This window comes from Vicugna pacos, chromosome 17 (assembly GCF_048564905.1).
Source record: "Vicugna pacos chromosome 17, VicPac4, whole genome shotgun sequence".
Classification (NCBI taxonomy): Eukaryota; Metazoa; Chordata; class Mammalia; order Artiodactyla; family Camelidae; genus Vicugna; species Vicugna pacos.
This window is the reverse complement of record NC_133003.1, coordinates 31400632-31425153: the sequence shown is the minus strand read 5'-3', so window position 1 is coordinate 31425153 and position 24522 is coordinate 31400632. Positions and strand designations below refer to the sequence as shown.

Sequence of the window (24522 nt, the reverse complement as noted above, 5' to 3'; positions counted from 1 at the left end):
TGTTTGGTAAATGGGTATAACTACTATTTTCTCTTTTCTTTCCTCCCTCTCTTCCTTCCATCCCTTCCTTCTCTTCGTCCTCTTTCTTCTTTCTCTCTTCATCCCTATCCTTCCTTCTCTACCTTTTCCTATGGAGCAGGGACCCTTGTTTCACATGGCCAACAGGACCAGTTAAAAGTGAAAAAAAAAAAAAGTTGAAATTATACCAATGATAGAACATGTATTCTTCGTTAAACAAAGAAAAAATTCCTCAGGATGGTTAAAAACATGAAAAGATCAATTTAGGTCACCACAAATAAAAAGGATGATTCATACTTTAAGAATGGGTTTTTTGCCTTGCAGAAAAATGGAAATGTTGATCACTTTGAAATTATACAGATATATAACGATGTTAATTCCTGTATTCGTTGCTTGATGTTTTATCTGCCTGACCTGACCTGTCCTTCCCCATCTCCCAGTGACAAAATCATGTTACTAGTTAAGAAAGGACTCAAAGGTTAACTCTTTTCAAAACTTATGGGTCCCCAAAGACTTTGAGGGCAGGCTACAGTTCTGGGGATACATTTGCTGTGTTCAGGAAGCACGGCACAGAGGGGGTGCTCAGTAAGTACTGCACAATGAGTCAGTGAGTTAGCCTATGAGTGTGTGGATAAGTAAATGAGAAAATGTTACACTTTCTTCACTTACAGAATCTGAAGGAGAAATGGGGAGAAAGAGGAAGAAAAATACAGATACGTAAGGACTAGCAACAGCAAGAAAAAAACAAAAAACATACAAACAGATGCACTGAAACACACTGAAACTAACCCTACGAAGGAAAGTGCACAAGAAAAAGACAGAGGCAAGCTAGAATGAAAAGTAGCAGAATAATCCAGAATAATCCTCCATGTACTGAGATACAACCATTTTGGTGGGAAACCATAGGAATATTCTCGGAGATACAGCTAGATATTCTTGGCACTGAAACACTCCTTGAAGGATTCTGAAAGCTCTACACCTTTAAGACGTTTCAAGCCCCGATGCTTTTTCCCCAAGCACAGGCATAAATGGAGATCCAGCCCTTTAACAATATGTTAGACCCAGCGGAGCCCCAGGTCAGAGCGCCATCCTCAGTGAATCAGGATTTTAGAACCTTCATGTTCAATGTCCTTCTCAACAACCTTACACTTCTGTATAACCACCTCCTTTTTGAGCTGAAGCTTAGCCACTGAGACATATGCTTTGCCAAAACCCAAATCATTAATCTTGTGGTAGGATCCTGAAAGGTTTCCTATAACTTAGTCCAACTCAGTACATATTTCCTGAGCAACAATTGAGGTCAAGACACTGATGTGAAGGCTAGAGAAAGATGGATGATGGGATAAAAAGAGGAACAAGGCAGGGACCTCCACCTGGAAGAGTTTGTGTTCTAGCATTCTCAGGTCCTGTGCCTCCTGGTGCCTGTTTCTAATACTCCTTAGCTCTCAGGTTATCAGCTTGTTCCTTTCCAATCAACGCCCTAGAGCCTAAGTATCTCTCCACCGAATTCAGTTAAATATTTGCACAACCAAGCCACAGCGGGAGTCACTTGCAAGAGATGCAGTTAATGAGTAAGCGAAGCCCCCCAGTCCTCAGTGATCTCACAGTACAAAGGCAGAGGAAAGCAGGTAGAACAACAGCTTTCAAGCAAGATGGGAAGCTAAGAGAAAGGAGGGGTTAAAGGAAGGACAAACCACGTCTCCCCTAGGTGGGGGGAGGGAAAGTGAAATCCTCGGGGTGGAGGAAAGGGCTTCCTCGCCAGCCCCGGATGGATGAGTCATCAAGAACTCCTCCTGCCTTCGCAGCGTCTATAAATAATCCCAGGTGCTGCCATTTCATTTAATTACTAAGCTTCTCCAGATGGAGAAAAATAATTAAGCAGTCTGTACCACCGACGTGATATAAAGAATGGGTTAGCAACTTTGGAAACATTTGAGTTTTGAAGTTTGCTTTCAGTGATGAAGACAAGGCAGAGTGAAGACGGCCCCAATGACTGACTGACAGACCTGAGGGAAGACCAAATGACAGCAGTCAGATAGCGGGCAGGAGTTTAAATAGGAAAAAAAAGTGACTAGTGCAAAGGGGCTCAATCCTCCCCACAGAAGCAGAACAGCTAACACTGGATGAAGAAGCCTCAACGGAGTTGCTGAAGACGGGTTGTCAAAAAGAAATACTTTAAGACAACCTAGAAGTAAATCAAGATGCAATTTATTTACTTCCTCAATGTACAAGAAATATGCTGTTGACTGGGCCTCTGGATGCAGACATGAAGAAAATTTTACCTTTGTGTCTGATGCAAAGATTCAGAAGTGACTACACCCAGAAAAGGTCTAACAAGGAAGCTGGAAAAAAAAAAATGACATGAGTAAAATTTCTAAATACAGATGCTCTTACAGAACCATGCATTTGTAATTCTGAAGTTCAGTGGAATCAGGAAATACAAATAAAATGCTGGTATTCAAATAACAACGGCAAGTGAGACTCCTTCCCCATCATAAATTCACAGACAGCTGTGTACTTCCTGGAAAAAAAAAAAAAAGAAAAAACGCACAGTAATAAAACCTATAAAAACCACAGTCATCAAAACTGTAAAAGTTTGGGGATCCCAAACTTCTGTGAGCATCAGATTCAAAGCCATTAAGATGGTTGCACAGTTAGAAGGCATTCTGTTACTGATGGGAAAATGGAGGGAAGTGTTCAATGAGGAATGGTGAAGAAACAGACTGGAAGAAAGAAAAACCGAATCAGAACCCAATTCAGAGGGTGATGATGGAGTATTCTTGATCTAAAATAACACAGGCCAAGTTAAAGGTGAGGTCATTCTGAGGACTGAGTACTCACCGCCCTATACAGATGGTCCCTGACTTACAACTTTTTCCCCCAACTTAACAATGGTGTGAAAGTGACACACATTACTCTGAATCTTGATTTTTTTCTGAGGCTAAAGATATGGTGAGACCCTCTCTCCTGATGCTGGACGGGGCAGCAAGCTGCAGCTCACAGTCAGTCACGGGAAGACGAGGGTAATATCCAACACATGTACAACTATTCCATACCCAGACAACTGTTCTGTTTTCCCTCTCAGTACAGTGTTCAATAAATTCCATGGGATAGTCAAAACCCTGTGTTAGTGTTGGGGTAGGCTTTTTGTTAAAATAATAGGCTCTGTGTTAGGTAATTGCGCCCAACTGTAGGCTAAGTGTTCTGAGCGTGTTTCAGGTAGGCTGGGCTAAGCTATGACATTCGGTGGGTTAGGCCTATTAAAAGCAGTTGTAATTGAAGTACAGCCAGAAAGAGAAAAATGCCATATAATGTCACTCATATGGGGTATCTAAAAAAAAAAGGGACGTTATTAAATGCATTTTTGTCTTAATGATATTTTAAACATACAAGGGGTTTATTAGGACATAACCTTATCGTAAGTTGAGGAAGATCTGTTATCTTAAATCAGAGCTAATTAAATCTTTTTTGAGTTATTTTCAAAGCAAAGTATCCTTCTACAAATTGCCTAATCATTCCATTGTCATTTCAACTTTCCTATAAACATAGGTTTTCATATTTCTTACTTCTTTATAAACACATAACCCATGTATAATCTTATCAGAATGATAGAATATATTAAAGGAGCAATTTAATGACTTTTCATATTTTACATTTTCAAGGGAGGGAGGTAATTAGGTTTATGTATGTATTTTTGGGAGGAGGTACTGGGGATTGAACCCAGGACCCTGTGCATGCTAAGCACATGCTCTACCACTGAGCTATACACCCTCCCCCATCCCCAGTAATTTTGACAGGAACTCACATGGGACTAACTAACTAGTAAAGAACAGTGGAGGTTCTAGTTTAACAGAAAATAATTATTTTAATTTTTGTACTAATATAAATTACTAGATAAGCATTTATTTCTTCTCATTAGTTGATTAACAACAAATATCTCCATTTTATTATTTTAACATATTTATTTCTTATTTTAACGTATTTATTTAAAAAATCCTTTAAAATCGAACTTCATCCTTCCTTTCCCCTATATCTTTCAGAGGGTTGTTAGTCACTAATGTGTGTGAACTAGAAAAAAAAAAAAAGGCGTTCCTTTCACCAGATGCGTTACTAACGTATGTTGGAAAGCTGTAATAAACATTCCTCTCAGTGGTGGCTATGAAGCGAATGCACCTTCTAGAGGTATGTGCGCCCAAGTGCGTACAACCATGTGTGGCTGCCATGATCTGTCATCTCCCATACACAGAGGTGATCCCTCCTTTACTGGTGTTCACACAAAGCACTCAGAGAAAAGCTGGCTCGCTGTATTTCAGTATTGAGAATGACCTTCAACTTCGTCTGTAACCAACAGATGTTAGGCACTATTTAAAGTTACTGGGGTCCAGATTGGGGTCGAGATCTCAAGGCTAAGTTGACATGAAGTCATAAAGAAAATCTCCTGGAGATTGTGTTGCCATGGAAAATCACACTCTTTCCAAAGTAGACAGTCACTACTCAAGTCTTGACCTTTACTACATTGTCAGGAATTTTATGTAAAATCTTCCACATTTAACTGAAGAAAAAAATTGTGAACACTATGTAGCTATCATAATCATGGCCATGAGACACAACAGGACCACCAAGCAGCAGGCAGCCTCTTGTCTTGCCCAACATACGCTTCCTTGGTCAACCATATGCCTGCTAGGTTTGTGCTTGTTTCAGTGTTTTGGAAACATAGGAACCTCATCCTAACTTACCACAGCAAAGACAGAGAGCCAAAACTACCCAGAGCAATAGGCGCATGATCAGGAAGAAAAAAGAAACAAAGATAATGAAAGATTTGAAAGCGTCAGAAAATTATTCCAGTGTACAGAGAAAGATGGCACCAAGGCTCTAACATCTACACAGAACGTAGCCTTGCCTAGAAGTGTCCTCATGGCTCATTCCCATCCTGTCACTCTGGATAATGAATATGTGAGTTTATGAGCACCAAGTCAGAGCACAGCCTCTTTACAAGTAGAAGAGTTTCCCCTTTCACCTCTTTCTAGCCATTATCACACGGGACAGTGACAGCGAGGTCCTTCTACCAGACAGGAACTGACTACATTTATCACATATTATGATATATTATTATAATAATACAAATATGTTTATATTTATATTATAAATTTATAATGATATAAATATATTAAATATTTAATATAGCAATTGGTACCATACTGGCACTGAATCAGTGATGAAAGAATGATAAATACTGCTTCAATACAAAAGTTGAATTTCAATTTGAATTTGAAAATAAACATCAAGATTTCTCTATCTGGGGGAGAAATACCAAACTCTCAAGTTCAACATTCTCATAGAAAGATTCAAAACACAAAAATCTCAAAATATTGGTTATAAAGAGACTGCCAAATAAAAGTAACAGTAATACTGTCTTCTTTCCACTGCATGACACAGTGTGAACTCAGATGCATAAATGCATCTTACAAGGAAAACAAAGAAAACAGTTCAACACAGCTGCTATCTAAAAAGAAAAACATCTATTCTATTTTATATTATCTGCCCTCTATTTTGTGTCTACAGAACAGCAAGCCAAAATCTGGAGAAGGACTTACAAGGAGAAACATACATTAAATTTCTTTGTAAGTGAAGTACTACTCATGTCCTAGAAATACTTTAAAAATCCAAAACCTAGATTTCACATTGAGGTCTTTTTGCTGATTTGTATACCAATGTTCCTTGCCTGTCCAAGATTTTAATTGGTCTTCTACTTAACAATGAGTTTATAGGGCTGGAAAAATAGAAAACTTTTACATAGAACGTGCTGTGAGCTAGACTTTCTGGCACTCATAAGAACATTCTCAGTGTTTGTTTTCCTAGAAAAAGGGTGACCTATAAAATAGAACCTGGTGGGACAGAGCATGGGTTGCCCCAACAGAGGAGGAGACAGAGGCAGGAGTGATGGCAGGGCTACAGGCGTACAGGTCCAGCAACAAGAGCAGCAGCTTGTCAAGAGAACAAAGGTTAACTGTGTAAGTGGAAATTGTTTAAGAATGCAAGTTCAAGTGACCCCAGAGGCAAAAGGGGTCCAAACAGAACCCAAGTGAACTTCCAACAGGGTGGTGCCTGTTGAACAGACTTCTGTTCATACAGTGAAGACATATACACCACAGGGACTTCATCCCAAAGAAACAGAGATGGATGGATATGAATACATGTTTTATCTAGCATTTACTAAATGTTACTCTGTGCCAAAACCCACACTGGGACTTCATTTAATGACTACAGTCTTGATGATGTAGAAGCTGCTATCCCCATTTCACAGATAACGATGCTATGGTTGAAAAGTTTAGACAACTGCATCGCCATTATGCAGCTGTGAAGAAGAAAAGGGATTCAAAGCAAGTATTTCTGACTCCACTGAATAAGCTCTCAGAACACCATGCTCTACTGTGATTCATGCAAATAAACAGAGGAAGAGATGTGTGGGCAAACAATGGGGACGATGGGGAGGCCAGCATAATGTGGAGCACAAACAGATGACTTCCAAAGTATCTGATCATGACCCACAATAAGACCCACATTTCATATCATGAACCAATGTACACCTAGTATGCATGTCTGTGTATAAACAACTAAAAAAACCAAGCTCTACGAAGATATTTACCCTTAGTATGTGTGGGACACGTGGGTATTTTCTGATTATTTTCTGTTCTATATTGTAGTATTTCTTTATTTAAAAAATGCAGGTCAGAACTCACTGAAATGACTTCATGGCTCACTAGGAGGTCAGAAACCAGTTGGCAACCAGTGTCATAACCAATGCTGATGACCACCACTCTTTACTGTTTCTGAAGTTTGGATAGGAGATGAGGCTTCTTAACATTTCATATATAATTTCTCACTGGAGCCTTTATCCAAGAAAGAAAAGGGAGAGAGGCAGTTAAGAGGGAGAGAGAAGCAGTGGAGAGTGTCAGTCACTAAAAAGGGGTAGTGAAATTAACATGCTCCAAACAAGAATGGCTTCATCTCCATGACAAAGAAGCCTAACCCAGAAGACCCCTGTTGAGGAAGGTTCTGAAGTCTTTAACAGTTCCTTGGAGTTGTCAGAAAGACCATATCCCAATGACTCACTGGTAAAAGGAACACCTGTATGTAGTCTTTATGCAAATTTTAAGACTGAAAGACAATTCATACACCTACCACCCAAGGCACCTTCCCACACAGATAAAGCACCTGGCCTCCTCTTGGGTATTTGCTGAAGACACTTCACGAGCAACACTACTTTCATTTGATTTGACTTACTAAAGAGCCTGGACAGCATTATCCACACAAGGATGCAAGCTTCGGCTTCTAGGTAAGGAACCAACACGTGAGCCAGGAATACTCATTAGTACAAACACAATAAAGACGACAAAGAAAGGCTGGGAGATCATAAATATACTAACTTGGAAATGGTCTCAATAAAAATTTTAGTTACCATGGGGATTATCTGGGGGGAGAAAACAAACGAGATCTCTTTAGAGAAGTGACTAATGCTATTTAGTAATCTACTTGCAAATAAGATCAGATTTTAAAGTTGCTCCAAAGAAAACCACCTTTTATTTTTTTTACATCAGCCTCTTAATATGCTGAACAAACCTGTTCAAAACGCTTCAGCAGTGAAGTAACTTAGATGATAAATGTGTTCTTCAATCTGTGCACCAGTCAAGTAGCAATAAAATCAGAATAATTCATGCAAAAATTTTCATTATGTTTCTAAACATACTTATTTACATTTTAAATCACACATTAGACAATATGAAATATCTTTCATTTAGACAGGTGTGAACTAGAAAACAGATGCATTCATTAAACATGGAACAATTCGGTGAATTAAAAAAAAAATACTCAGAGAACTATTTGGTTGAAGAACTTGAACCACTGCTAACTTACCTGAAAAAATATGGCCATGGCTCCGATTATTCTGTTTTCAGAAATTGCGGTTTGAAAGCTGTCAAAGTCATCTGGATTGTAAAAGAAAATCTGCATCTGTAAAAGGACAATTAAAAAGTGTATGAGGAGAAGACATTAGGAAAACCTACACACAAGTGGACAGAACAGTACAGCCAACCCCGATTCCCCAGCATACTAAAATTTTGTCAAATGTATTCATCCATCCGTATTTTTTTCTTTGCTCAAGTATCTGAGAGCAAACCTCAGACATCACATCATTTTACCCCTACACACCTTCAGTAGGTACCACTAAAACACACATCTTTTCACTTAACTACAATGCCTTCAGGCCACACAAAACAAATAACACCAACACCTTCTTATTACCTAATACTTATGTCATGGTGAACGGTCCCTATTAAGAAGCAAACGTTTAGTGGAGTTAAATACCTTCAAGTAGAAAACAAAGCCTGTGACATTCAATCCACGTGTTGAAATTATAAATGCTTAAAATGGGCACATCTTTACAGACAATGCCCATTCTGACGATGAGAATTTGAGAGGGTTTCAGGAGTTTTATGAAATAGCCCAAATAGACTATTTTAGTCAATCCACAAAGAAATATAATGGTAATTATAATAATAATGCTTTATATTTTACAGTTTGCAAAAGGCCATCTCATTCATGATTTCACTTAATCCATCTAACCACCCCTGTGAAGACTAGGCAGAAATGATGACGCTCAGTTAATAGTGCTTCAGAAAATTAAATGCTGACTTTGTTAAAATCAGTGGAAGAGTGTAAAATCCAGGTGCTCTCATCCAAACCTTAAAAACCTTCTCTTACATTTGGCAAGGGTTTCTTATTCAAATAGCAGAACACAGATAAATCAACTTAAAATCATGATACAATTTTGATGCCTGAACATTCCTTGATATTTAATACAATTCAGAGAACAAAAACAGACCTCAGAGTACTCCTGAGAGACTACATATGTGAGAAAAATAAAACATCTGGGCTCCTAGTCAAGCTTCCTCGTTCACTTGCCTGTGAGACCTCAGGCAAGGAAGCTAATTTCTAAGCATCAGTTCTCGATGTATAGAATCAAGCATGTCTCCTTGGTGGGATGGGTGTGGGGATCAAATATGTCAGTGCAGTGTAGGGTGGGTAGCCTACTGCCTGGACCTGATCGGGGCTAAACAAATCGCCATCATCAACAAGCTAACATTTGGCAGACATCTTAAGATTTCTAGTAAGAATATGATTCCATTGAACCTTCTAGAATGACCCCTTCTCTTTACAGAAAATCATATCTCCTCTATCATTAGCTCTCTTCCAAGACCTCTACTTTCCCACTGGTCCAAATGACATGATGCTATGTTCTGAACAACCACACCCTCGATGGGGTTTGGAGACTTGCTGTTCAATCATAAATTCCAAGCAAGGAAAGGGAAGTCAGAGAGATGAGCTGAAGTACAGGTCAAAGGTAAACAAGAGTCCTGCTGACTGAATGAAGTAAGATGCTAAGAACAAGGTGACATTTCTTCTCCGAAGGGTGGAGTCAGGGAGCCCAAGCCAGGACACTTTCTAGGAAAAGTCAGATACCCAAGTGGACAGGAGAAGGACAGGGGGATTCTTTTGGAGAATATTCTTGTCTTATGGCGACTTATTTAACTTAGACTGTGAATTCCCACGGATGCCGGCAGCTTCTTACAAATGTGTTGCCTTTATGTCTGGACAGCGATAGACATCATGAATTTACTCTGAGAAAAATCCATTCAATGAGGTGCAGATTAAAACAGTTTAATACTGGGCGAATTGCTTCGGGTACAATGCTTCTCAACCAAGAAAGAAACTCTGCACAAGTATATTCAGAAAATTACATGTCACTTTCCTTTTAAAACCCAGGCCCTCAAATGAAGGAAGTTCACAGAAGGTTTTCTTATTCTTCGGCCCATGAACAGGGGCGGCATTGTTTAATGCATCACCTGAATAGTGTGTGATACAAAATACTTTAAGACCTCTTCAAGGGCATTTTCATTTACAACTGGGTGAGGAAATTCATTTTTAGAAAGTGTCTTTGAGTCCTGGCTCCACCCATCAGGGTAATAAAATGTCTCGTACGGAGAACAGCAGCATAGGTCTGAAATATCAATTTCCCTTGCTATTTCTCTCGGGTTGTAGCCTACTGAATTACGTTAACTTTGAAAGCTATCTTAAATATAAGCATGAGTAAGGAGATGGAGTTTTGCTGAGTGAATTGGACTTTAAATTATTCTGTTGTTATTGGTGATGAGACAAATTTAGGCACAGGCTGGAGATCTACTTGCCAGAAACATCTCTGGAAGGGGGCGGGGTGGCCACTTAGTATCTTGAGTAGCCCGTCAACTCTCTGCATCTGCTCCCAAGAGCCGTGCTCGGAGCCTTCCGTCAGCATTCCCCAAAGTGTGTCCTTTCTCACCATGTGAGTCTAAGCGTCGCTTACTATACAGCAACTCCTCTCCTGAAGAAACATCTATTGCTGTTCTGTACAGCCTTTATCCAGTACCACCAATTATTTCATTCTACCCATTTACATTCTCCTCGCTCTCTCTCCCCACTCTCCTCACCATTATTTTCCCTGAATCATTTGATAGTAGGTGGGAGAAAAATATGCCCCTTTACTAATACATATTTAGGTGTATAATTTCTAAGAATAAGAACATTTTCTTATATAACTACAGCAAAGTTATTAACATGAGCACATTTCACCTTGATACAATAGTATTAATCTCACTCCCAGTCCATTTTCAGGTTTTGGCAAGTGCCCAAATCAAGTCCAGTACAGATGGTTATTTTGGTTCTTGGTCCAGGAATCCAGTCTAGGATCAAACTTTGCCTTTAGTCACCATATCTCTTTATACTGACCCCTCCTACCCCCAACTTTCATCCTGGACAGCTACTCAGCCTTTTCTTTGTCTTTATTTGGTAGTTTGAAGTGTGCAGGCCAGCTACTTTGTAGAACTGGGTGGGGTCAGCCTCATGGTTTCTCATGATCAGATTCAGGCAGTACGTTTTGGGCAGGAGACCACAGTTGTAATACCTTGTCTTCACAGTGCACCGTATCAGGGAACATGTCAAGTGGGCTTATTCTAATATTAGGGGTGTTTAACTTGATCACATGGTTAAGGTGATGTTGGCAAGGCTTCTCTCCTTTACAGGTATTAATGTTCCTTTTGTAATTAAAAAGTACTCTGTAAGGAGATGTTTTGAGATTACATGAATGTCCCGTTTCTCATCTAACTTCCATCTACTAGTTTTAATATCCACTGACGACTTTCTAAATCCACCAATTCTTCTATATGCATTAGCAGCATTATAGTGTAAGGAACAGCTTTCTCTTCTCCAGTTTTATGTATTCATTCATCGGTTGATTTATAGCAGTAAGACTCACTTATTTTTGCCTTTATTTTATTCAGTGGGTTATAATCTGTTACTACCAGTATTTATCTTTATGCCCAAACCATCTCAGATTTGCCCGGTAGGAGACCCTTCAAACAGATTCCTTCATCACTCTGCCACATCCCCATCATTTTTCATTTTTAGCACCTCCTTATTAGCTGGCACAGAAGTTACAGGCTCCTCTTGTATCTTCCCTGCTCCAGCCCTAATACTGGCTATTTCTTGAGTGACCCCTGGTTCCTTTTAGAGGAAATGGTATTTAAAGACCAAAACACCCTTAACTCAGTATTTTCCAAATATGTTTGGGATTGGAACACTCTGGGTTTTCAAGAAGGCTCTGTAAGCCTATTCCAACCAGGACCCAGACAGCTGAGTCAACTTTGTGCAAATGAATGTCCCTCCATCACGAAGGGTGTTATGAGGTGTTGTGAGTCTCCCCAACAACAGGAACAAACTGCATGAAGGTCAACCACAAAAGCCACGGGGAGACTGCGGGCACCAGGGTGCAACTGAACAACCAGTTCCATAAAATCTTTCACCCTTATGAGCAAGAATCGCAGGCCTGGATTGATCATTCAATTCTACCTGGCGGAATGGCTAGAGTGGAAAAATCTCCAGAGACTCTTCCGGCCAGATCAAGGTGATAATGTGGAATAAACTGTGGCATAACCTGACATCTAGACAATGGAATTTTACAGGGGCAGAAACCCCATCACTGAGCAGGAAGCATGTGCTAAATTATAGATATGGAGAATGCCTGAATGAATGGCAACACTCAGGTAACAGGGGGGAGACGCAATGGGTTCTCTGAGCATAGAGCTGACAGCAGTCAGTGCTCTGTGTTTCAGGGTACTAGCATGATGTATACAGAGTTACCCCCCAAATGCCAATTTACCTTTCCTTGCTCTATTTTTTCTCTTACATTTAAAATTATTCTAGTTGCAGTCTGATTTAAACCTATGGACGTGCCAGGTTTCCAATCTGTATCACTGTGTTATACCGTATCAACAGAAACCAGCAAATCTGAAAATTAGTGCCATTTATATTTTTATTAATGTTGTTATTTTTAAAATATTTAGGGAGTGCCTACTGTATGTCAGGCACGGTACTATCACTCATTAACATTTAGTGAGGGAGGTACCACCATGATCATCATTGTACAGCCAAAGAAATTAAGTGTTTCTACAATTACAAAGCTCTTAAAGAAGGAGGGTGGGGTTGGGATAGAAATCTAACTGTTTCAGTCTTAATCAAGGTCTTAATCACCGTGCTTCCTTCCAATAGCAAAAACATTTGCTCACTGTCTATTATGTATAAGGCACTATGACAGAGGAGGACACAATTTGTCCTTGGAAAGGCTAAAACATCAGTAACAAGATAAAGGTTGACCTTTTTTTCTTTTTAGATGCCAAAGCTGAGTCATAGGTAAATATATCTCAAAAAAGCACAAGGCTATAAACGGCTCATGGTCATGTGAGGCGTATCTTAAGCTAGTAATAAAATAATATACGCAGGGGGTAAGAGGGGATATTTTCTTGAAGGAGGACTTCCCGTTCTCTGATCTTACAGTTGTTTGTGTAAGCCAGCTCTCACATATCTGTTGTAATGATGGCAACAGGAAATGACCCCAACATAAGAGTAGAAAATCCAACAGTACTTTCTTCGGTGATTTAGAAAGCTCCACATTTTAATGTCCTTTCAAAAAAACTTACTTTCTACAGCGTGCACCTCCTTCCCTTGGCCCCTACATACATGGCCCAGGAAAAAAATTCACCATGAATTAAAAAAGGAAATGGCATGCAGACAGCTCGGAGGAAAGGCAAGATACTGACAGATCCATTAGACATTTCTGGGATACTGTTGTTCATCTTTACCACAGAGGAAGAACTTACAGGAAACGCTACAGGAGAACAGATGAGAGGTAAACGTGATGAGAGAAAGATGTGACTAAAAAGGCAACAGCAGAATTAAAAATCACATAGGAAGCAGGAGAAAACAGAACTGAAGAGGTCAAATGTGTATTTCTGATCATTCTTGGCGCTAACCTGTAGCCAGTCAGTTGAGAACATGGTGGTGGACAAGAATCAGTTGCCTTAAGAATAAAAATGTGTAGTGAAGGCAAAGTAAAAATCTAGACTTCATTAATGATCGGCTGGTTCCATTTGCTGGATGATTTCCAGAGGCTGATGTCAGAATTAAGCTTTTTGTACAATAGGTTCTTAATGTAACTTGATTTTTAGATTATGCTGGACCCTAACTACCATAAAACCAGATCACACACACTCAAGACACTAAATTCTAATTCTTTCATTTTGTCATTGCATCAGACGGGCCGACTGATGCAGGCAGGGAGGCTACCTGCCTAGTTAAAGGCTGTCTTGCACAGTGCTGTTATACTAGTAATTTATTTTTGTAATGAATAAAATGAGTGGGGGCTCTGTTAGCAAAGACAGTCAAATGATAAAGTCACCAACACTATAAAGAGGTTCTTGCTATCTCCGGAAATAAATAACATAACAAGGTGAGTAGCAAGGAGAGATCAGGATACTAACAGAACGAATGGATTTAAACTGCTGGAGAAAATGTTCAGGAAGGTGCACATACAAGCCAGAAGCACTACTAAATGGCTAAGTGGCCTCAGATATGGTTCTACTAAACACAGATTATGTTACTTTCTCTTGAATCTACAAGGAATTTCAAACCATTTTCTACCCAAGCAACTCTAGCCTGAAATTTTTATGCCCCAACAGAAGAAAATCTATGCACTTAAATTATGGAGAAAAATGATAAATACACATTATATCTATATTATATAAAATACATGACACAAACATTCTGAATTCAGAATGGTGATAGGTAATGATAAGTTTTTTGTTTTGTCTCAATGAGCAGTTTTTATTCCCAGGTACTTTTTAAAAGGATCATTATTATATTTTTACCTCCTGTGGTGGTTAATTTTATGTATCGACTTGACACTGGTTATGGTGCCCAGTTGTTTGGTCCAACATTTTTCTGGATGTTGCTGTGAAGGTTTTTTTTTTTTTAATGTAATTGCCTTTTTTTTTTTTTTCACTACAGCCAGAGTGGTACTCTTTTTGTTGTTGTTTTGTTTATTGATTTATTTATTTTTGGTTTGCTCTTGGGGTTGTTTTTGGAGGTGGGAGGTAATTAGGTTGGTTGGTTTGTTTATTTATTTACTTCAATAGAGCTACTGGGGAGCTACTGGGCCTCCTGCATGCTAACCATAAACTCTACCACTGAGCTATACCTTCCCCCTGTAATTGCTATTTAAATCAGGAGACTCTCAGTAAAGCAGATTACCCTCCATAATGTGGGGGCCACTTCCAATCGGCTGCAAGCCAGCGGGCTCCCAGAGAGAAGGGAATTCCAGCGCGAGGCTGCAACACAGAAATTCTGCCTGAATCTCCAGCCTTCAGACTGAAGACGGCAACATCAACTCTTGCTGGAATTTCCAGCCTGTTCTGCACATTTCATACTTGCCCACCTCCACAACGGAGGCAGCCAGGTCCTTGAAATCTCAATTTCTCTCTCCCTGTCTGTCTCTCTGGCATATGTAATTCCTGTTGGTCCTGTCTCTCTGGTGAACCCTGACTAACATACTCCTAAATCTCACTACTGATTTTACGCAAAACATACCCAGATATATGTGTATGTGTCTGTGCATCACATATAAACCCATTCTGTAACCTCGTTACTTTGAGTTTCCTTGAGCTCTGAGCTCTGTTCTCCTCATTCATCTCTTTCTAACAGGCTTCTCCCCTGGAGAATGGAGCTCCTATTAGATTCCAGTTCACACTCTGTGACTTAACACAAAAATGTCCATGAAGTTGACAGACAACACAACTGGGTGATATTAAAAGAAGACCAAAGGACGTGGGCTATCACATCAGGCCTGATTTGTATACAGGAGACACCTGAGATCTCTAAGGCTCAGCGTCCCCTTCTGTCAAACAGAGGCAATGTGTACCTCATGGGATCGTGGTAATAAAGGTTCACTACTCACATGCTTCAGAAAAGTAGGAACAAACTCAACAGCTCTCACTGTTTATTATTATGTATTTCTATTACTTTCTTTATGACTGGAGGGGATATGTAAATTAAGGCGAAAATAAATTGTTTCCATGGGCCAGCCAACATCCCAATGTGTCATGCCACAAGGTGCAGCAGAGAAACCTGTGTGTGGGCTTCACACAGCCTTCACTGGAAGAGTATTTTTAGAAGAACGGTGCCCCAAAGAATAGGAGGTATTCAACATCTTTGCGGGCAAGGCACCATTTAAATAAGCATTCTGAAACGTTCGCTTTACACAGTATCATTAATCATGGAGTGCACTAATCCTTAATTATTTCCCTGTTCCCTCTCCCTCTAACATGGAATTATCTTCAACTCTTTACAGCAGGAATCCAAATTCTGGGGGCAGAAGAGCCCCGGTGCACACTAGGGCTACGACTCACACACAACTAGGTGTAGGGGTGTTTTGGGGATCGCTTTTAAAACTCTGTGTGTAACTTGTTTATGCCATTATAAGTCTATTTATTAGCTGATTTTCGGAATTTCTGGTTCAGTGATGCATCTGATTAGTCACATAAGCATTCAACTTTTGCAGTTGTCTCTTGGTAGGGAAAAGTTCAGGCTCTTGCTTCCAATAGTAAGGGATTTATTTACTATATATGATTCATTAGTTATTTTTTACCATTCATCATAGGTTCAGACACAAATGAGGTTGGTTGATGATCTGGTCCTTTATTGGCTAAGATTCTCTTACCCTGTAGTCACCAAAGAGGTGAGTAAGCCATAGTGCTCCCACTTAACAGCTGTGTGACCTGGATGAAGTCAGCCGCCCTCTCCGGGTCTTAGCATCCCCATGAGGAAACTGAGGATCAGAAACACATCACTGGGCTCCATTGGGGATTATATAAAATAACTCAAGTAAAGTACCTTCCACAATGTCCGGCATACAGTAAGCCTCAGACCAATCCACATGTCTTTAAAAATTAGTTAATGGGGGGTAAAAAAAGAAAGCAAAAAGTATAAATAAGTTAGTGAAAAGGGCTGTCTGCAATAATCCTGACCTGGACACTGCATTACGCAGAAGCTCATCAATAACGGAACACCTCACAGAAGCCCCGCAACGGCACGGAACGGTGCAGACGAGGCTCACAAGCAAGGCTGAGGCACACAAGATTTGTTTTTTTTCTTTTTTAAAGGATATACCGTGTGATTCTGCCGGTATGAAGTACAAAACCAGGAGAAACTCTTAGAGTTAGAAGCCAGCACGGTGCTTACCTCTGGGGTGGGGGCAGGAACTGGGAAAGCGATGGTGGGGAGGGTGAGGGGTGAGGAGATAGGGCTCTTTCCTGATCTGGCGCCTGGTTCCAAGCGTGTGAAGATTTGTTCAGCTGTACACTGATTATTTTGTGAATTTTTCTCTTTGCATGTATTTCAATAACAAATAAATAAAATCAGTGAAATAGCTGCGCTTTTGAGACTGGGACAAATAGAACATAATCTTCTCGTTATCACGGAGCAGGACTGAGGTTGCTTCTTGGCTCTGCATCCGTTCAATTCAACAGAGAGGCTGCTCGAACCAGGAGTAAGGCTAGAGATAGCTGACCTGCCTGACAGAGCGAGTTAGGGTGGCTGGCCCGAGGAGGGGGGGGTGCAGAGTCACGCCAGCCTGGGACCAAGTGACAGTGACACGGACTAAGCCCTGCTTCTTTCCACCCTTTCCCTTGAGGCTGATGCTACAAAACGAGAGGCGGCTGCGGAGGGCTGCTTAAGTGCACCCACTTCCTATGAAACTTTCCATGAGTTAATCCCTTCAATCCTTCGGGGGGTAGGTATTATTATTTCCCCCATTTTATACAAAAGGAAATTAAGGCTGAGTTATTGGGTCTTGTTTAAGAAGTAATAAAGCGAGGATTCAAACCCAGGCATTTGATTACAGTGCTCACACTTTAAAAATCCTCTCTGTGTAACAACCTCATCAGAATTCCATTAGCAAAGAGAACTCAGCTGTTAGTTATCACAGGCTCCTAGTACAAGGCTTCCAGAGCGGTGGTTCTCCACCAGGGGTGGTTCTGGACCCCAGGGGACACTTGTCAGTGTGGAAGCATTTTTGGCTGGTATAACTGGGGGCGGGGGGGCAGGGAGGCTACTGAACACCCTGTAATGCACAGGGCAGCACCCCCACCAAAGCCAGTAATTACCTTGTCCAAAATGTCAACAGGGCTGAGGTGTAGAAACGCTGCCCATATCCACTGCCGCATGAAGCCTCGTCTATGAATATGGAAGAGCACTTTGTTTTTCTCTCTTTCCTACTACTGAACTTTCTGGGAGGAGGAACAAGCCTGCTGTGATGGGGCTCAGAGACTGGGGAGTCTTGCCCTTACCCCATAACCCAGTAATATCAAGACCTCATTTACCTACTGGAGTTACTGTAATATCCTTCTTTTCTACTAAAACAACCTTTCCTTGCTGCCATAGCTATTTTGTACACAAGCTTGGTTCTGAAATGCAGTGGAGCTTAACACCTTGGACACAGCGGAGGGGGAGGGGGATCCCTAGGTGCATCTGGAACTCATTTGGATTTCAAAAACATGAAAATAACCACCGCTGTGTTTGTGCTCTTTGTAATACGAAACTTTTTAAAAATTGCTTTGTACTTGGGAGTAACAGCCACATGATTCACCATGAAATGAAGTCTGGAAAATCATTTTGGATAAATGGACCTATAAATTCAATAGAATTTCCATGACAACATAGACTGCAACACTCAACCACAAATAAAAGGTTATAAATCATTCCAAACCAACTAGGAATCAGCAATATGTCTTCCGTTTTGAAATACGAGAAACCCGAAATACAGTTTATTTGTTACTTACTCACCCAAAGTTCCCATTACAGTTCTTTCCTCACTTCGGATATTGTATTTTCTACCCCATAATAGGTTTTGGGAAATAAATTTGCAATTAAGCTAAATAAAATTAACACAGGTATAGAGCTGGCTGTATCCCTCACTTTCCCCCAGCCAGAAGCCTGCAAGAAACCTCATGCTCAAAGACAAGTTATGCAGTTTTACCCAAAAAACTGCATTGTGCCCAATGCTGCTGAATGTTGCCATAAGAAAAAGGTTCATGCAAAACATTTCTGAGAACACAGAGACAAGACAATCTGGACACTTCCCCAAAGCTTCTGAGTTCTATAAATCAAAACCACACCTTCTAGTGTTCGAAGGGCAATCACCACAGGAAGACATTTTTTTTAGATTATCTGCGTCAGTCGAACTAGAACATCTGTTGTTTAAAACAGCTCTTCTCTCCTCAGGTCATTTGCTTAATTCTGGTGGAGGTGCCCTTCCAGTGGACTCTTCTAGGTCCAGTATGCTGGGACGTCTTCCACTGGGTGGTGCTGGCCCAAGACCAAGCATGTAGAAGGTACTCATTGAAAGACTTTATTTACAAAACAGAAACAGACTCAGAGAAGCACAAAACAAACTTACGGTTACCAGGGGAAAAGGGGGCGACAAGGGATAAATTGGGACTTTGAGATTTGCAGATACTAACTACTATACATAAAATAAACAACAAGTTTCTTCTGTCTGGCACAGGGAACTATATTCAACACCTAGTAGTAACCTATAATGAAACAGAATATGAAAAGGAATATATGTACGTATATGCATGACTGAAACATTATGCTGTACACCAGAAACTGACACAACATTGTAAACTGACTATACTTCAATTTTTTAAAATGGAGGAAAAAAAGACTGTGGAATGAATGAGTGGAAGGAAGTTATTTCTCTGATGGGAGGAAACACATGCATGGCATCGCTCACTCTATTTAGACCCTCTCTGATTTTAAAGTCTCCCTTGCAGTGAGCAGCCTTGAGTAGATGAGTGGTAGAGAAGGGAAACCAATTTATGGAGCTATGGACTCAGCTTCCAGAAGGGCTACACATCAGAAATACTGAAAGGTTGCACATGTGTGCACTGACAGCATCTACCACTTTTCATCAGGCGGACTCTCATGGTCCCATCTACTGCCACATGCTGAGAACTCTTCAAGACACATTCTCACCCCTCATCTCCTGCGGTCTATGGCTTTCATCAACATCTTCAAGGACTCTGCAAGCCAGAAAGGTAAGAATCACTACTACCAAAAAAGGTATGTGACCATGCCTCTATGAGCACAAAATCCTTTTTCTAAGATAGATCCCTAGAAGTGGTTCAGACTATCCCCCGAAGGAGGAACACACAGGAACACACCTTTTATATTCTAGTCAACGATCTGCCTACCACTGCTAACACTGGATTTACGGAGCCTTCTCATTTTTCACACGTTGGATGGGACACTTCTATTTTCATTTTTTAATTTTCCCAATAACCAATAAGAATGAGGATCTTTACTCATTCCCCCCACCCAAAGATCTTCCTTTTTATAACTGAAGGAGGCTCTGTATTCAGAAAACTAAGGCTTTGCCACAAGGGTTGCAAATACAAAGACAAATATACAAGTACCCTTATTTTGCCCTACCATGGTGGGTATCGGGAAAAACCTGACATGCATGGTAGTTAAGAGAACTGGTAATATAACCTGTGGTGGCAGGAGTTGGGGGGAGAGAAGAAACTGACAATAGGCACTGAGATTGAAACTTCTTGATGATATGCTGCTAATGGATAAAGTCAAAATGCAAAATAAACACACATCTAAAATGCCACACAACAAAATATTCGTTTGATATGTATTGGCAAAGATACACAGAACTAAGGAGAGGATAGAAAAGGCTCTGAAAACAAACTAGTAACACAAACTAGTAACAGTGGTTTTCTCTAGGGAGGGGACTTGGATTGGTTTGGGGCCAAGAAAGGTGGTTTGTTTTACTATAGCTGTTTAAAATACTTGCTGGTTCTAAACAATGGTTCATCTGGAGGGAAAAATAATCTCCTTTAAAATGAGGGGCGAAAAGAGAAAAATTAAAAAATAAAAGAATAAAAATCAAAACCCCCACCACTACTGCAGAGGGAGAAGGTGAAGCTAACGGATCCATTTGGGGGACTCCACCCAGAAGGCCAGCCTTATCAGCAAAGTGCTCCAAAGGAATGAATCCGTCAGCCGCGAGGGACAGACAGTGCAGCAGCACCCAGGCTGCGAGCCTGCTCTGCTCCCGCCTTCACTTTGACACGATTCACTCTTCATTTATTTCTGCCTGCAGTGAAACACACAACTATTCAAGCTCACTAACACTCCAAAGGAGGGAGGGGAAAAAAGAAAAGACGGAGCTACTATTCCTGATCTACACAGACTATTCAATTCACGTAACACAGCTGCTCTGTTTAAAAAGCATATTTATTTAGACTAATAGTTTCCCACCTCCCTAGCCATAAAATTACAGTGTGCACACCTAGTAAACACAAAGTACTAATTCTCCCAGACCATATCTCAGGTCAGAAAAACACCAGCGAATTAGGGAGCAAAACAAGGCTGCCCGAAGCTGGGCAGAGCCCCAGCTTTGCCGATGTACTGGGTACAGCCTGAAAAAGAAAATTTACGAGAAGCTTTTAGGAAGTGGTTGAAAGACTTAGTGGTGAGGAGGACAGAGTACGGCCACCACCATCACTTTGATCGTAGTTCAAAATCTTCTTGGCTGATGGATCCTCTTTTCCATGAATTCCCCAGAGTTTACTTTTAAATTGCAGAAGCTTATCATCGGAGCAAACACACAGTGGCATAGCAAAGAAAATCTAAGTTCCAGTTTGAGCTCTGCCTCATCTGGTATTAAAATCGAGGGCAAATCACTTAATATTTCTAGATCTCTGTTTTCAAACATGGAAAACTGAGATGATGTTATTAGGTTAGTTGGGATGATGACGACTTAAAAAGAGGTTTGATGACTGACTATAAACATACAGGTTTGGTGGCAGAATTAAACACCACAGGGAAAATAAAAATGCCACAAAGCCTGTGGGATGGTATCAATATTATTATCGTCCTCATTATTACTATAACTATTATAATTATTACACGAAAATTATTTTCAAAAAATAGATGTCTATGTTCAACTCACTATGCAGTTCTAAATTCACTAATTGTATGACTTTAGATCAAGTCTTCTATCGATGAGATTTTCCCATTGCCTATTCTGTTCCACATTCCTTTCTCCCCCAACATTTTAATATGAAGAAAAAGAGCAAAGTTGAAGAATTTAACTATGAATTTAACACCTATATATCACCCCCTAGATCCTATAATTAATGTGCTAAGAAACTTGCTTTATCAAATAACAATCCACTCCTCTATCCATCCATTTTATCAGGTACTGAGTTTTAAAGGGAAAAAAACCCAACAGCATGCCCCGACAGCCAGCCAGTCAAACTAGTAACCTCAACATGAAGAGAAAGCAAGCAATGTTCTTCAGGCTTTGGGTCCCAGCCAGAGAATGTCTTGCTGGTTTGCTTCAAGGGGGTTAATAACTTCATTAATGAGAACACCTTGAGATTATAGTAGCTACGTCTCGGCAGGGAACTGTTAATAATTTGGAAGAAAGACAGAGTTTAAGGGATGGAACAAAACCAACAAAATATCTAAGCTACGGCTTTACAAAGCCAAGAGTCTAAAAGGAGACAATGTCCGCGAATAATGCTGTTATTGATCGGCTTCACTCACGCCCCATCTTGATTACCTAATATTAGAACACACGCAGAGAGGCACCACATTAAATACAATTGTGTTCAAACACTCGTTTTATTCGTCTTGAACTTACAATATGTAATGTAACAGCAAACACACACAGAAGTCTATCTAGGAAGTTTGGTTCATAATCTTCACATCTGAGATTCATCCTCAAAATCCTCAACCAAAGAGAGTCATCCTTACAAAATTCCAGCCCCAGATCTTCCTGAAGACAGTATTTTAAACCAATAGAAGCTTAATCTGGCCACCTTATTTGGGATTCAAGCAGTGTCATGCATGTTACTAGGGAGACTCATGGAGTTCAAGAAGCATTGTTTATAACAGCAAAATACTATAGTCAAATTCACTGTCAATCAGTAAGATAATGGCTAAATAAATTGGCTGCAAACTATGGAATATTATGCAGCTCTTAAAAAGAAGGATATTGATTCTATATCTGATATGCAAGGATACCCGTGATATACTATTGAGTCAAAAAGCCAAGTTATAGAACACAATGTACATAATTGTCTCATTTATCAAGTAAAGGAAAAAATAGAGAAACGCAAATAGGGAGGGAAAAATAAACTGGAAAAATTTATGAGAGATGTAACTATGGTTACCTCTGAGGACTAAAAATGCAGACATAGGGATGAAACAATGGCTTCAATTTTTACTTCATATGCTCGGTACTGTTTAAAGGTTTTGCAAGGAGAAGAATTTCTTTTGTAAATATTTAAGATAGTAAGTAAAAGACAGCAACCACAAAGAAAGACTAAAACAGGATCAAACAGCACATGGATGACAAGATGTGGTATCAAAACTTACCAAGTACTGACGTGCATACAGAACAGTGCACATTGTAAATGCACTTGTAAGTAACCTTGATGAAGTTTCCAAGCGAGCAGGCCTGTAACACTTCTGGAACTCAGACGCCCCACATGCTTCCATCCAGTCACTTCTCTCAACCAAGACTAACTGTCTCCTGACTTTCAACAGCAGAGATTCACTCTCCTGATCAGATGGCTTTCTAAGCTCATTCTAAACAAGAGATTCTATGATGCTTTAGAGCAAATCCTCTCTGTCCTACCAGGCCTCAGTACACATTCTTACAAGGCTGACAGCTGTAAGACCAGTGAGTTCTTGTTCTCTGGTTTGTTTTATGGATGATGGGGGTTTGTAGGCACATGTCAGAGTCTTCAGGGGCAACCTTGTGAGCTACTTTCAAGGTGACTGCTAGGAGGTTATCCAAGGTTCCACAATTTGAGACACACCACATTTAGAAATCATAATCTATACTTCTGTGAGCTCCACTTAATGAAACAGCCAGTGGGCCGTGTGCTTTACAAAAGTAAGGGAACGTTTTCACCATGACAACTCTCCCAGGGACCTGCTGCAGTTGTCCTCAGCTTTCAGACTGGAAAAGGGAGCTATAGGAAAAGTGTAGGAACTGCTTCAAGAACAGACTTGCTTCTCCCCAGCAGAGCAGACACCTGGGGATGCGCCCCATGGGGTCGATCAGATGCTGGAGGATTATTCACTTCCGCCCATTGAGAGCGGGGTTCTACTGTGGAGCCCTCAACACTTCCTGGGGTGATGGTCGCTCATGGGCAAAGGGCAGAGCACACATCCAGAGGACACGAAAATGCAGTTCAGAGCAGGAAGGAGCCTTGCTTTGGGATCTCAACTTGAGTGGGTTCTGACCCTCACGGCTGTTTTCATTCTTCAGGGAGCCTGGATGTGGGTTTTTTTAATCAACACCTGCTTTGGTACAATACGAGGTCCTATCTGCTTAGATGTTGTTAGCACTCAACTCAACCTGGTCCCCACTCCCTACTCAGGTCACATTAGCCAGCAGCACGGGGGCATGTACACCCCAGGACAGACCCACTTGGCACACAAAATCCCCGCAGCCATGAGCACAAGGCAACAAAAGGAACCAGAAGAGTCCACAGGAGATATTTCATGGATGCTAACAGGATGGAGGTGAGGGAAGGGCTTTAGAATCAAAACAGACACGTTGAAACTGAACACCCAGATGTCATCACTCTGTCAAGTGCCCTTTTCGCCATAAGGCAGACTTCTGCCTGCTTCCGAGGTGGAGGTTAGGAATGGAGTTGTACAGACAAGGCACAGAAAAGGAACACAGCTTGTGTGGAGGACTAGAGCTAGGGAAACACAGTTCTCCATCCTGCTTTCTGAAAGGCTGGATCCGGGGGATCTGCATGCTGGGGAAGCACATCCGCACATGCACTGTTCTGCTGTCAAAGGGGTCGCTGGTAGGGGCCATATTTTTACTCAGAGCACTGTATTCCGTTTTAATACAGCACAAATCCTGGCCTAAAGGCTGGAGGATTGGGCTTTATCACTTCTTCCAACACCTACAACTCAAGTATTTTTAACATGCTAGCTGTCTAATTCCCACCCACAGATTCCTCCACATGATTGTCTATT

At 40.7% G+C, this 24522-nt stretch overlaps 1 protein-coding gene across 5 annotated transcripts in view; it reads right to left on the bottom strand.

The window, feature by feature from the left end:
• PTPRG (protein tyrosine phosphatase receptor type G) overlaps window positions 1-24522 on the bottom strand; it is a 658718-nt gene that overhangs the window by 198655 nt on the left and 435541 nt on the right. For all 5 annotated transcript variants that reach the window (XM_015236580.3, XM_072941596.1, XM_015236598.3 and 2 more), the window contains exon 5: window positions 7933-8028. In XM_015236580.3, the coding sequence (XP_015092066.2) occupies window positions 7933-8028 (96 nt within the window). The remainder of the gene's footprint in view (window positions 1-7932; window positions 8029-24522) is intronic.